Consider the following 13,666-nt stretch of genomic DNA (forward strand, 5'->3'; position numbering starts at 1 on the left):
CTCTTCAGTGCCCACGCTGCAGGCTGCCAGAGCTCCCACCTGGATGCAGCTCCAAGAGAGGAACCAGCACTGGCAGCCTTACATCAGCCTCAAACACTGAGAGAAGCCCAAGTCTGGGACAGATTCTTGTGGGCAAAGCCAAAAGCAATCACCTCTATAAAAAAAGCTTAGAACTTTCAGACCTAGTGCATACATGCCTTAATTTAGAAAGCAGCAAACAAACACGGGTCAGAGGGCAGAGAAGATGCAGAAAGAGCAACGCTTTCAAAAAAATCCACTGCATGGTATCTCAAGTCTTGAGAAGGCTGAAGAGTTACACAGCAGCCATGTGGCAGTGAGAAAAGGTCACATTATTAGCAAGAGAATTATTACGCAGGAGACTTGCTGAACTGCACCTGGCTGTGCGTTCTGGCTCCTCCACACAGCACAAAAATTCAGAATTTGGATGAAAAACACTATGAAGTTGTCAACTTTACACATACATACACTTTGAAATATAACTGATCTCAGGCTCTCAATATATGTGGAATCAAAATATTTAAGCTCAAAGCACGTTGCAAAAGGAGGACCCTGAGCAGGCAGTGAGGCTCTCTCAGTATGGATCGATGGTGCCCAATATAACCCAAATCATAAAGCAAACAGCAGACAGGGCAGAAGGCCAGGAACTGCATGCAGCAGCCGTGGAAGGAAGCCTCAAACCAAACAGACTTCAGAAATCTGTGCTGCCCGGAGCAAAGAGCTGAACACAGCTGTGTCCAGTGGCACCACCCAGCCTGCCAGGGGGGCCCTCAGCACTGGTGTGAGAGCGTGGACATGTTGACCAACATGACCAGCTACCAAACTTAGACAAGTTATTTTGCTTTGCTTACTGCCAAGAAACTGTGTCTCAAGTGACCGAATGCGCTATTAACACACGGAGCTGCTGAGCTGCTGAGCTGCTGCTCACCCACTGTCCTGCACTGCAGCTCCCCTCCTTCTGCCAGCGTGTGTGTTCATGCAGGCTAAGTGGTAAAGAAGATTGGGGACCTAATCCAAGCTAAAAATACCTTTTTAAAGACCAAATCAGTTTTATCATTCCGTTTGCCAAGCGGCTTCAAATCAAGGGGCTCCATGGAAAAAGAGGAGGCAGTGCAAAGGGACGGAGTGCCCCACAGCAGAGCAGCTCAAGCTGTTGGTGAAGCAGCATCTGCAGAACGCCCAGCAAATGTCACAGGAGCCACAGGAAGCAGGGTCCTTCTCTGACCATAGGGCACAGGAGAAAAGGGAAGCATTCACAGCAACACGTTACAGCCAGAATGCAATCAAGTTGCATAGTGCAGCGTCACAGATTTGTCAGCCATGATCTGCAATACCATCCTTCTCTTAAGGCTTGCTGTGGGATACAGAACCTCAACACACGCTCTCATGCAGAGCACCCTCCCAGCCACAGCAGCTCTTGTCACCCTGCTGTTAGGTCTTGGTGCTCGTGCTGAGCCAACAGCCCAGAACTGTCCGAGATGGAAGGGACCATTAAAGGCCATCTGGTCCCACTCCCCTGAAATAAGCAGGGACACTCACAACTCCATCAGGTGCTCAGAGCCCCCCCCTTCCAGCCTAGCTTGGAACATCTCCAGTAAAACAGTTATCATCCTTATGCTCTTTTATATGGGTTCTGGTCCCCATTTTAGCTTTCACACCAGGTAGAAAGCCGAAGCAGAAGTACCTCAGGAAACCCATTGCCACTGACCTGAAGTGAGAACTAACACCAAGAGCTTTCCCTTGAGTTTGAAGAGCTGCTGATGAGACTGTAACAAACAGAAATATCTGAGAACAAACTCCTACAGCTCCTCAGTCTCACTCGAATGCAGCTGAGCAGACCCTGAAACACAAGAATCTCGTTACCATAAGAGAGTAGCAGGGTGTTGGCAAGAGGCTCACTCTGCCTGCCAGAAAACCTCAATAGCTGTTCCGAAGTTGCTGCTCAGGCATGCCTGTCTTACCCAAACCACTGCATGCCTTCCATCTGGCTGGGACAACCAGCAGTGAGAGCAGGAAGGTTGCTGGGCTCTGCTGGTTTAAGTGGTTCTGCTTGGTTTTAAACACTGAAAGCGAGGCTTTGCATCTCACCCTATCCATACTGTCTCTAGCAGAGAGAGCAGGAACAGTTTTCATCAAATCCCGCACACTGAAGTAGGCAAGCACACTTTGGAACAGGACACAGGTTTGATGACAGCCAAAAAGACAGCTGGAAAAAAGTGACAGAACTGCAGAGAAAGCAAATTCAAGATGACACCAACATCTCGAGATTGCTCTGTAAAATTAGAGAAACCCCTCAAGGGGACAGAAAGCAGAAGGTGAGTTCACTCCTGTGCAGACTCAGCAGGAGACAGCAAAGCTTCTGCAGCTTTTGAGATATCCATAGGATAAAGATACAGCCCTGACAGTCAGTGCTGGAGCGCGTGGATTCCACATCCAAACAGCCACGGAATATGCAGGTAAGTAACTTGAAGCAGGGAACTTCTCTTGCAGGATATTATTTTTCCACATTCCTTCCCCTGCAGCAAAGAGGAAACCTTAACACTCATTCTTTCCTTTCAGGACTGGCAAACACTTAGCAGCACACAGCTCTAGAGCAGACGTTAGGTTGAAGAGACAGGAAGCCCCAGCAGCCTGAAACATCAAAATAGAGGCGTCTGAGGTACGTTCACTGCCTGGTTAAGGGAAGCACGATATTTGCAAGGAGCTCGGTAAATAAAGATCGTTTACTTTTATTAACAGTGTTTGGAGCTCAACTTCAACTCCAAACCTTTGTCAGAAGAATAGCAGTTGGCTGCAGAATCCCCATTCCCCCAGTATAGAGCTGAAAGCCTCCCACAGAAGCAAGGCTCTGCTAACACGCTCAGCGGAGGACAAGCGTGGAAGAGGTTTTACAAGCAAGTGGTACTCAAGGATTTAAGAGATGGGTGAGCTGGGGTTGCATGCGTGCCTTGCTTTATGGTTTTCAGGTTGTGAAGTACCTGCTTGAAGTAAGCAAGAAGGTCGAAATGCAAAGATGTGGGTGTTAAATTCATATGGTTTTCAGAAGCACATTTGTTTATTTAGGGAACAAGAACCTATCCAAGCTCAGCAAAGCCTTCCTGATTAAGGATAAACTCATTATTGCCATTCCAGCTACACCTCTGAAATGTGACAGTTTTATTAACCTGTCTGGCATTCAGCATTTAAGGACTGGGATTTGCAGGTTAGCTGGAAACAAGAGAGGCAAGCAGGGCATTTAGGGGTCCCTTCAAACCCAAATCATTCACACAATCCTCTAGAACCTACACGGAAGAAATAAAGCAGATGTGAAATGATGGTTCACACAAACTCTTCAAAACAGATACTCAAATTCAGCGAGACTTGAATCTCAGCCAAAACCTATAAACTATGCTATTCCAATGAGCAAACAACCTGCACCAAGTTCCATGCTTTCCTGCACACCAACTATGGAAAGATGGCTGAAGTGGGGTTATGACCGTACCAGGAAACAAACAGGACTTAAACAGGACTTCGTGACAACAAGAATGGGATTTATGCCTCAGTGGAGGATTTGAGAGAGCTCAACTAATCCTGGCTGATACAGTGGAGGATGTGCTTGGGAGAGGGCAAAGATTGCCACAGGAATAAAATGGCACAAACCACAAAAGAAGGCGTTGCTGACCTTCCATCACCAGAAGCAGCGATGTCCACATCGTAACGACAGACTGAACTTCACTTTCAGCATTTCCAAAGCTCTGCTGCTATTTCATAAGACAGCATGTGGAGAAAGCAGAACTCCCCACTCAACTTGAAGCCTTTTTACACTGCAGAAGCCACAGATGCCAGGAACACAAGCCTACTGCAGCCTTTCAGCAGACACAAATCCCGTGAAACGCTTGGTTTGTGCATCGCGTGCCAAAAAGCGCAGGGGAAAAAAGGAGTGAGAAGGCTTTGTGGATCTCAGGTGGATGACATACTGGGACAGAGTCGAAAGGGAGCTCAAAAATTGCTTCTGAACAGCAAAACTGTGAGCTGTAAGAGTGAACGTTTATTGCTGTGGCTTGTACGAGGTTTGTGAGCTAGCTCAAGTTTCCCCACATGGAAAAGGGAGAGAAGAGAGAATTTGTCCTAGCAGAATTTGGGTTGCATAACTTGTCAGCAAAAGAACAGGGAAAATTTTTTAAGGAGTGATCTTATCAAATCAGTTTCTATTCAGAAGCAAGCAAAACACGAGTAAGCACACTCAGACTCCAGTACAGTTATTGGAGACAGTGTTTAGTGTGCATAAACCCACTGCAAGGAGTTGGAGGAGGACACACGGCTACCAATGGTGGCACTGAATTATTTTGTGCTCTTGAAAATGAAGTTTTAATCTGCAAGTTCAGTCCTACCCCACAGGAGATGCATCCAAGTACATCTGTAGGACCTCTTGGCTGGAAGTTAGTTGTTCTCACAGCAGTTTCAGTATTAACAAAAACTGAAATCCTTGGGTTTTGAACACCACAAGAACCAGGGAAGCATGTATTCTAGCTGGCTCAATAACTGCATGCACATCTTCTGATGCTGCAGTGTCTATAGGTACATACCTGGTTTTAATCGGGCAAATAAGAACTTCACACTGCCTTGAGGAGGAGCAGGAACTCTATCCACAGTCCCATCATGTGCTTCTTCAGAAGAGCCAAACATCCCATTTCAGAATCAATAAAATACCCAGCTCCTGAACAACTGACTTGAGGGCTGTCATCATATAAAGCCATGCTAAGCATTGGACACACTACATTATGTCTTCCCCACACGCAACACCATTGAACTGCTGCAGAATCATTCAGCTTGGAAAAGACCTCTGAGACCACCAGGGCCAACTGCTGACCCACCCCACCGTGCCCACTGACCATTTCCTTCAGTGCCACAACCCCACAGTTCTCGAACACCTCCAGGGATGGTGATCCCACCACCTCCATGGGCAGCCTGTGCCAATTCTTGACCACTCTTTTGGCTCAACCTAATTCCTACTGCCGCAGCTACCAAGTGATAAACCTACGTGGTTGCCCCCTGAACTTTCTTCTCCACTCAGCTCCACCTACCCCACTCATACTTCACTGCTTCTGCCCACAGCACTTCATGCTATCAGCAGGCCACAAGCAACGGGTGTCATTCGTTATCTAGTTTCTCACGTTTTATTTGAAAGGCTATCAGAAACAACAAGGAGGACATTTCCAGTACTTCTCATGAAGCTGCCTCCTTCAGGGGCTGAATTTGGACCTGACCTTTGAGAAGATCCCACAGCAGGGATATTACAGAAACAGGAAAATTAGACCAAGGGCTCTGTTGTCTTTATTCCTCCCAACATACCAAAATAACCACATGTGCAGAGAACCCAACAGTCACACAACAAAACACATCAAGCATCCGCTTCTTTTTATGCAACTGCTATGTTTTAATATGAGTTGCAGGCAATCAATGCACAACCAGATCCCCTGTGGAGGAAACCAGAGGAGCCTATCATTGCAGCAAGTCTGGTGCACAGCTCTGCAGGGTACATGAAGTATGCTGAAGTTAAATGAAAGAGACCAAGTAAACATATCTGAGCTCCTCTTTAAAAGTAGTATCTTGCCTGCATCTACTGCTTTAAATAAGAACAGAACCTTGTCAGTTTTCCTCTGGACCAGCTTTGTGCTGTCTTTATAGCTCTACCCCAGTTTGATTTTGTACAGCAGTGCTGAGGGTTTGTGCTAGCTGCCAGCAGAGGGTGCCAGGGGCACAAGGGCACGCAGCTTCAGTAGGGGATTCCCCACAGCACAGGTGCAGCTTCCTCTGCCTGAGGTTCCAGCAACATGCTTTGGGACAGACAGACACACCAACCTCAAGGCCAGGGCCAGCTGCACTGCTGACATCAAACTAACCACATCCCAGCACCACGTCGTCATCTCCATCCATTGGCTGCAAAGCCAAACACACCGAGGTCACTTCTGAAGCAGCAGCAGGCAGGGCCCTGTGCTCAGGGGTCTGAAGCACGTCTGGGTTGACACCTCCAGCTGGATCACACTTCTACAGCTTGGGAATTAGTTTGGAGAAAGGCAGGCAAGTAACTGGATGGCTGAATGAGAGAAAGCCATGTTCTGTAACCTGCTTGCTTTCTAGAGGAATAAAGGGTTTCTTTTCCACCTCATCTCCTCCCAGCTCTACTGCCGTATCAGCATCAACTTGAAGCCTCCACATTGGAAAAGCTGTCTCTCTTGAGGATTCTCAAGAAAAGCTAAAAGCACCTCCAGCTGAGGCGTCCAACAGAGCACAGCCTACACTGGGTTACAACACTTTGTATCTGCAGAGCAGCGGCTGACTTTACAGGAAGTGCCTTTAAAAAAAACTGCCAAAACAGGAGGAAAATACACCTAAGTGCTATGGTCAACAAAAGATGCAAAGAAAGCTGCAGTTCTGCACTAACACCTGATCAAGTTGGCACGTTTCAGCTCAGTCTCGTGCAGCTACACAAGTTTTGCAGCCCTGCAGTTCAACGGGAAGGGCTGCTGTGCTCCACACCCTCCTCGTTTTTCCCCTGATTGATTTCTGCACTTCACCAGAGAACCCATCACTCAACCTCAGGCACCGTGTGCATCTTGGACCTAAGTACTACTTGTCTCTGAAAAACAGTCTGAGAACACAATTCAGCTCTGCTGACCTCCAAATGGAAAAGCTGCAGCCGAGCATCTGAAATAAGCAGCAGAAAAAAATAACAGCATTGTCTGCCAGGCTGTCAGTCCTTTCCCATCAGCCTCAAATTAATGTTTTACAGAATCCTCTGAACTTCTGTATATTTTTGCAGCAGTCTTTGAACCTTTGCAGATTTTCACTTTGTGAACAGGAGCGAACAAATGGACCTGGGCACTTGCAGACAACGGGCAGCCCAGACAGCCAAGATCCATCTCTTCTGAACAGAAAGAGGCAAAGGATGGCATCACCTTAAGGAGAACTGCACCTTAATGAAGAGGGTAGTCTTAATGAAGTCCGCTTGAGAAAGCATGCAATTTGTTTCCCCGTGAATTAAGCTTTCTGACTTGGTCTTTTGAGCAAGAGGTCACTCAAGAAGGTGATGAGGCACTGGCACAGGTTGCCCAAGGAGGCTGTGGATGCCCCATCCCTGCAGGCATTCAAGGCCAGGCTGGATGTGGCTCTGGGCAGCCTGGTCTGCTGGTTGGTGACCTGCACACAGCAGGGGGTTGAAGTTAAATTATTGTGGTCCTTTTCAACCCAGGCCATTCCATGATTCTATAACATTACTATTATCTCCTTCTGGGAGGGCTGCAGCAGGCTGTGTGCTCCATGCCACCCATCCCTGTGATGGCTCGCTGTCTCATTGCATTCCTCAAGCTGATATCAGTAATCCAAGCAGACCCTGAAGCAGAAGATGCGTTCCCGTAGTAGAGCTGACAGCACTGCACAAAACTCCTACTCTGACATCTTTGCCTCCAGTGTGGTTCCACTTAGGTGAGGACACTGGATTTCCACTCTCCAAAGCCAACAGGAGTCAGTGTGACTCAATAGGAAAAGCAAGAAAACACACTGTTGTAGCAGCTTGAGGTCATGAAATATAGCATTTTGTGCTCATGATGGCCAGGCCAAGGGGCATTTAGGAGAGACAAAGAGACAGCCTGGAGCACCAGCACTCAGCCCCCATTCACAGCAACCAACCCAAGCGGCAGAAAGCAGTTTTCTCAGGTCACACAAGGGGTGGACTCCCCATCAAAAAACAAACACCAGATTTCTTTGAGCTTGGCACATGTCAGCATACACTTCCCTGCACACAAACAAAGCACTAAGATGACCTGCACGTGGCTCCCGTCCAGCACCAGGATTCCTTGCTTGGATTTCAGCAGGGAATTGCCAGCACACAGCAACTGAGGAGCTGTTGGTGCAGCACAGCAGAAATATACATAGAGTAGGAATCCTGTACAACGCTTGTGGATTTTTGCTGGTTTATAAAGCTGTGTCACAGGAATGGTGCTCAACATAAGCAAGGGGAATAGCAAACTTGCATACACCCAGCACAGTGCAGGACTTCCTTACTGCACAGCCAAAGTCCTGCTGCCTCACATAACATCACACTTGCACTCATGAACATTCTGGTGTGTCTGCAGTGCTGCTGCTTTACCAGAGGGCTGTAGGAGAGTATATCTTCAACTTGGGGTACCATGCAGCACTGGCTGCCTACTTTAACAAAACTGACCTTAATAACAGGGACTTCATATGCTACTGTCCCAAGTTAACAGTCATCTGCAGCTGCAAGGTTACTGAATGAGCCAGGAAATAAGAAAGAGGTTGTTTATCAACAGTGACTTCCTCCCTGAGCACTGCCCTCATGGGGCACCCTTCCCTCCCCTCATACTGTACTGCTGCTCCCATTAATAGCCCAAAACACATAAAAATCAGCACAGTTTAAGTCCCACTGAATTAAACTCATCTGTACACCCACTGCCCACACTCCGTCTTCCTAGCAAGCAAAAAAAAGCCATGTGTCTGTTGCTTATCACCTTATTTGAAGCAAGCCCTGAAATACCGCAACAGATGCAGTTGGCTCAGCACCCTCCCCACATCCCCAGCCCCTGTCTTGCATGGCAGCCACCTGATCCCAAGCAGCTCGTTAGGAGGACTAAGCTGGCACAGAGCCACATCATCACCATAAGAACAGCAGCTTCCTGCTGCTTCAGCTCCCTGAACTGCCAGCACCAGCGGTGATGCAAGAGCTGGAGCAAGGAGACAGAGCTGGGACAGATACCACAAACACCAGCATCCGTGACATCACGCTGCCATTAAAACATGCAGCCCTAGGACTCTGCCCCACCAGCTGTGAACATCAGGGCCCTTTCCATCCCATCTGGAGCCAGCTCAGAGAGTTAAACCTGCCAAAAATCCAGCTCTGTGCACAGGCTGGAGAGGCAAACCACTACAGAACGCAAAAGAGAAGGTTTCCCAAGTTTTATGATACCTTTCAGGAGCAGAACAGCACATGCAAGAGCTGCAGCATTTCTCAGAGCAGTTGCAGAACATCCCCTACAAGCTTCAGCCACGGGCAGCTCCAAACCCAATGCGACTACACAAGCTAGGACAAGAACCAAAAGGCATTATTTCAAGCTGAAAATGCAGGGGAACTTTTTGAAGACTGGAATTGGAGTTTGACCAGAATATTTTAACATTCCCGCTGAATACACAAATAGAAATATTTGCCAAAAGGGAGGTTTTGGCAAGCACTTGCTCATTTTGGCTCTGTCTGCCATGAGGCTGGATATGTGACCCAGGATAACACGTAACCTTCGGTGCTGAGAGCATATTTTCTATATGCATGTTCAGCTTTTAAGTGGGTTTTGGAAGAGCTTGCTGGATAGAATATCAACAGCAATGCACATAGGCTGGAAAAGATCTGCTCACACTTACAGCCTGGAGTGGAAATTCTGCCATCCTTATTTGGAAAAACGTTGGAATACACAAATTTGTGTATACACACACACATATATATATATATAATGTGTACATATACACACACAAAAAACATACACAGAGAAACCAACACCTGTGGGACACATCCTGCATTCTTAAAATAGTTATCTGCATCATATCTCCTGACCGAAGAGCAACTGTTCCGATGCCTTTCAAACTGTAAATACAAGCTCTAAATAAATTACTATTTATGAAGAGTTTGTGCTTGCAAGTCTCAACCACAAAGGCCTATTTACATTTGCTCCCCAGCCAGACTTCTTAAGTCTTGTTTTAACAGATACCTGTCAGAATGCTTGTGATTTAATCCAACTCCTCACTCTCTCCATTAGATTGAATCTGAGCTGCACACACAGATAGCTCCAAGCGTACACCATGCTGCTACCACACAGCCCTCCAGCCCAGCCCCCACAGATCCCACTTACTCAGTTTCCCCTCTGCTCAAGATCCCTTTCTCTGCACCCAACTCAACAGGCTCAGAGAAAAAACACCAAATCCAGCCCCAAACCAGACTGAAACAAAGAGCATCAGAGCAGGAAATCAGCAGGCAGGAATTCCAGAACTGCAGGGACCTCCGAAGACGCTCCAGTTCCATCCTCTTAAGCAGGTTTCCTACAGCAGGTTGCACAGGAAAGTGCCCTGGTGGGTTTAAATATGTCCAGAGATTCCTTCACCTCTCTGGGCAGCCTGTTCAGGGCTGTCACCCTCAAGATCTCCTTCTGAGGTCAGCAACTTGCTTATACAACACAAGACAACCAGCTTGTCCCTTTTGCAAGTGGGGAAAGGCATCCATACACCATAAACACAGAGAAAAGTCATCACACATTACTTGCTGCCTCTGTGAATAGGAATCATAGAATCATTCAGGTTGGAAAAGACATCTGAGGTCATCAAGTCCAACTGGCAGCCTACTTTCACCATGTCCACGTCCCTCAATGCCACATCCCCACAGTTCTGGAACACCTCCAGGTTTGTTGACCCCCTCACCTCCCTGGGCAGCTGTGCCACTGCACCACTGCTTTTTTGGAGAATTTTCTCCTCATACCCAACCTGCCTGTTCCCTGGCACAACTTGATGCCATCACCTCTTGTCCTTTTGCTGTTATCCAGGAGCAGAGGCTGAACCTCCACCTTGCTACAACCTCCTTTCAGGGTCTTCTAGAGAGTGATAAGGTCTCCTCTGAGCCTCGTTTTCTTCAGAACAAACAAACCCAGCTCCCTTAAGGCACTCCTCATAAGATTTGTGCTCCAGACCCTTCACCAGTTTTCTTGTCCTTTTTTTGGACAACTGTAAAATCACTAAGGTTGGAAAAGACCTCTGAGACCTTTAAGTGGAACCACCAAACCCACCTCCTCCATTGAACCATGCTCCTTGAGCGCCACTGGAAGAAGCAAGCTGAAGAACCTCCCACCTGGACTTGCAGCACTCAACCACAGCAAGCTGCAATCACCTCCTGTCCACCTCAAGTGACTCCAACACAGGCTGCAAAAGCTCAGCTGAACAAAGGACAAGCAGTAATAGCATTAGCATCAGGGGAGGTTCAAGTTGGATATCAGGAACAATTTCTGTTCTGAAAGAGTAGCAATGCAGCTGCCCAGGGAGGTGGTGGGGTCACCGTGCCTGGAGGTGTTCCACAACTGTGAGGATGTGGCACTGAGGGGCACAGTGGGCAGCAGGCATGGTGGGGTGGGTTGGTGATCTGAGGGATCTTTTGCAACCTCAGTGACACTATGACTCTAAAAAGACTGAGAAAACACTAGCCTTCATAGGAATAAAAGTAAACATCTAACGCACAGAAACGCACACGCACACAAAGTTCCCAGCCACACGTGCAGCTGCTTCCACCGAGCGCAGCCCCATTTCCAGCAGCGCTCCATCCAACGACAGCAACAAACGCGACGTCCCCCTCTCGGCCACACGCCTATCCACCCCTCCGAGCCGCTCACACTTCGTTACCGCGCAGCAGCCGCCCCAGCACCCAGACGGATGCAGGACACACGGACACACCGCTGGCCGCTTCCCGCCTCAGCCCCCCCCCCCCCCGCCCCTCCCGGCCGGGCCGCCGCCCTCCAGCCGCAAGGCCCCGCGTACCGTCCGGGCGGCCTCGGCCCAGGTCCTGCCCTTCTTCCGGCGTCCTTTTTCCCTCATGTCGTTGGCTGCGGTGTTGGGAAGCTGCGACTCTTTCGCTTTTTCTTTCCTTCCACCCGCCCGGCAACGAGCGGCGGCGTCCTCAAGGGAGAGCGTTCCCAACCCCGGCAGCCCCCGCGCCCGCCGCCGCTGCCATATTGGGACCCGACAGTACAGCGCCGCGGTCATGTGACCCCGCCGCGTGACCCCTCCTACTGTACGGGTGGGCGGGGCTCGACGAAGGGAAGCCACGCCCCTCCGCGCTGCGCATGCGCCCCGCCCCGCCCCTCCGTGCCGCCAGCCGCCCGCGGCTCCCCTCCCCCCGCCGTCACTCAGTGCCGCGGAAGGTCCTTGTCCCTCCCCCGGCTTCCCTCCCCCACAGACGTCGACGGCTTCCGGCTCCCGGCCTCCCCTACGGTTTGCGATTGCAGTCGCCTCCGCGCTACTGCCCCGCTTGGCCAGCAGCCTTTCATCACGGTGGTCACCACCACCCCACCCGGTCACCAATGGAGGGCCACCAGGTTCCCTTTCTTGTTGCCGCCGCCATCCCCCAAGGCCTCCTGCTGCTGACCAACACCCTCTGTTCTCCAGTGGCCGCCATAGCCACCTTCTTCCCACGATTAAGCCATGCAATCATACAGTCGACAAAATCAGGGAGTCATTAAGGTTGGCAAAGACCTCTAGGGTCATCAAGTCCACCCATCACAACAACTAAAACATCACAGAATCACAGAATGGCCGGGGTTGGAAGGGACCTCCAGGATCATGAAGCTCCAAACCCCTGCCACAGGCAGGGCCAACAACCTCCATGTTTAATACCAGCCCAGGCTGCCCAGGGCCCCATCCAACCTGGCCTTGAACACCTCCAGGGATGGACGGGGCATCCACAGCCTCTCTGGGCAGCTGTTCCAGCACCTCACCACTCTCTCTGTAAAGAACTTCCCCCTGACATCCAACCTAAAGCTTCCCTCCCTCAACTTCAAACCATTTTCCCTTGTCCCGCAGTTATTTACCCTTTCAAAGAATTGATTCCCCTTCTGTTTCCCTTCTCCCTGCACTCACAGGGGAAGTTCCTTCCTATGAGAGTGGTGAGGTGCTGGAACAGCTGCCCAGAGAGGCTGTGGATTCCCCGTCCATCCCTGGAGGTGTTCAAGGTCAGATGGGGCCCTGGGCAGCCTGGTCTACTATTAAACATGGAGGTTGGTGGAAGGGGTGTGGAACTTGATGATCCTTGAGATCCCTTCCAACTCCGGCCATTCTGTGATTCTGTGATCTCTCCACCACTGTTACCTCTCCGTTACCATTGTCACCACTATCATTTCCCTACCATCATCATATTCACCATCATCTCTCCAATACCATCATTTCTCTACCACATTGGCTCTACCATCATCATTTCTCCACCTCCATTGTCACCACCATCATCTCTCCATCACTATCATAATCACTATAATCTCTCTACCACCATCTTTCCACCATCATCATCTCCGCACAAAGTTATTTCTGCCTCTAGGATTTCCAGGTAGCATTCCTATCCCACCAGAATTCTGAGTCCCTCGTATTTCACAGTAGCTTCTGGGGTTTTAAAGAAGAAAAATCTTGCATTTGGAGTAAAATAAAAACAGGTCATTCATCAGTGAGCTAAGGAAATAGTTCTTTGTGCAGCAATGTTACCATGCATCAATTGTTTCAACATGAGGATGTGATCCATCATGTTATTTCACTGAGTATTTATACAAAGCCTGGAGTTCTGAATCTTAACTCACCATCAGAAGGTCATATTATTTCCAAACGGGAAGTCAGTCAGCCTGTGAGATTAATCTCTGGGTTTTGACTGACAAGTGGCAGAGCCATCTCCATGATGCCTCAACTTTGAGAACTCCTTAAAACGCAGGGCAGTACAGTCCAATGTGTGTTACAAGTCAGCCTGCCATTATAAAAGATCTTTGGAGAACAGAACAACTTGTACCATGGAATAGGTCACTTTTGTCAGGAAGGATGGCAAAGGGCAGGGTGAGTTGGCTTCAGATGTACTGGGGCTGTTGCATCTTCG

General features: G+C 49.0%; 1 protein-coding gene across 3 annotated transcripts in view; it reads right to left on the minus strand.

Annotated features, from left to right (window-relative positions):
* Window positions 1-11,786, minus strand: part of ASXL2 (ASXL transcriptional regulator 2) — a 91,788-nt gene extending 80,002 nt beyond the window's left edge. For 2 of the 3 annotated variants that reach the window (XM_042887626.1, XM_042887625.1), the window contains exon 1: window positions 11,578-11,746. In XM_042887626.1, coding sequence (XP_042743560.1) covers window positions 11,578-11,634 — 57 coding nt within the window. In that variant the 5' untranslated portion in view covers window positions 11,635-11,746. Of the gene's footprint in view, window positions 1-11,577 lie in introns of all 3 variants that reach the window. The other variant, XM_042887627.1, reaches the window with a different exon arrangement.
* Between the last annotated feature and the right edge of the window lie 1,880 nt (window positions 11,787-13,666).

This window comes from Lagopus leucura, unplaced genomic scaffold (genome assembly GCF_019238085.1).
Source record: "Lagopus leucura isolate 7727_CA_CO unplaced genomic scaffold, USGS_WTPT01 Super-Scaffold_100096, whole genome shotgun sequence".
Lineage (NCBI taxonomy): Eukaryota > Metazoa > Chordata > Aves > Galliformes > Phasianidae > Lagopus > Lagopus leucura.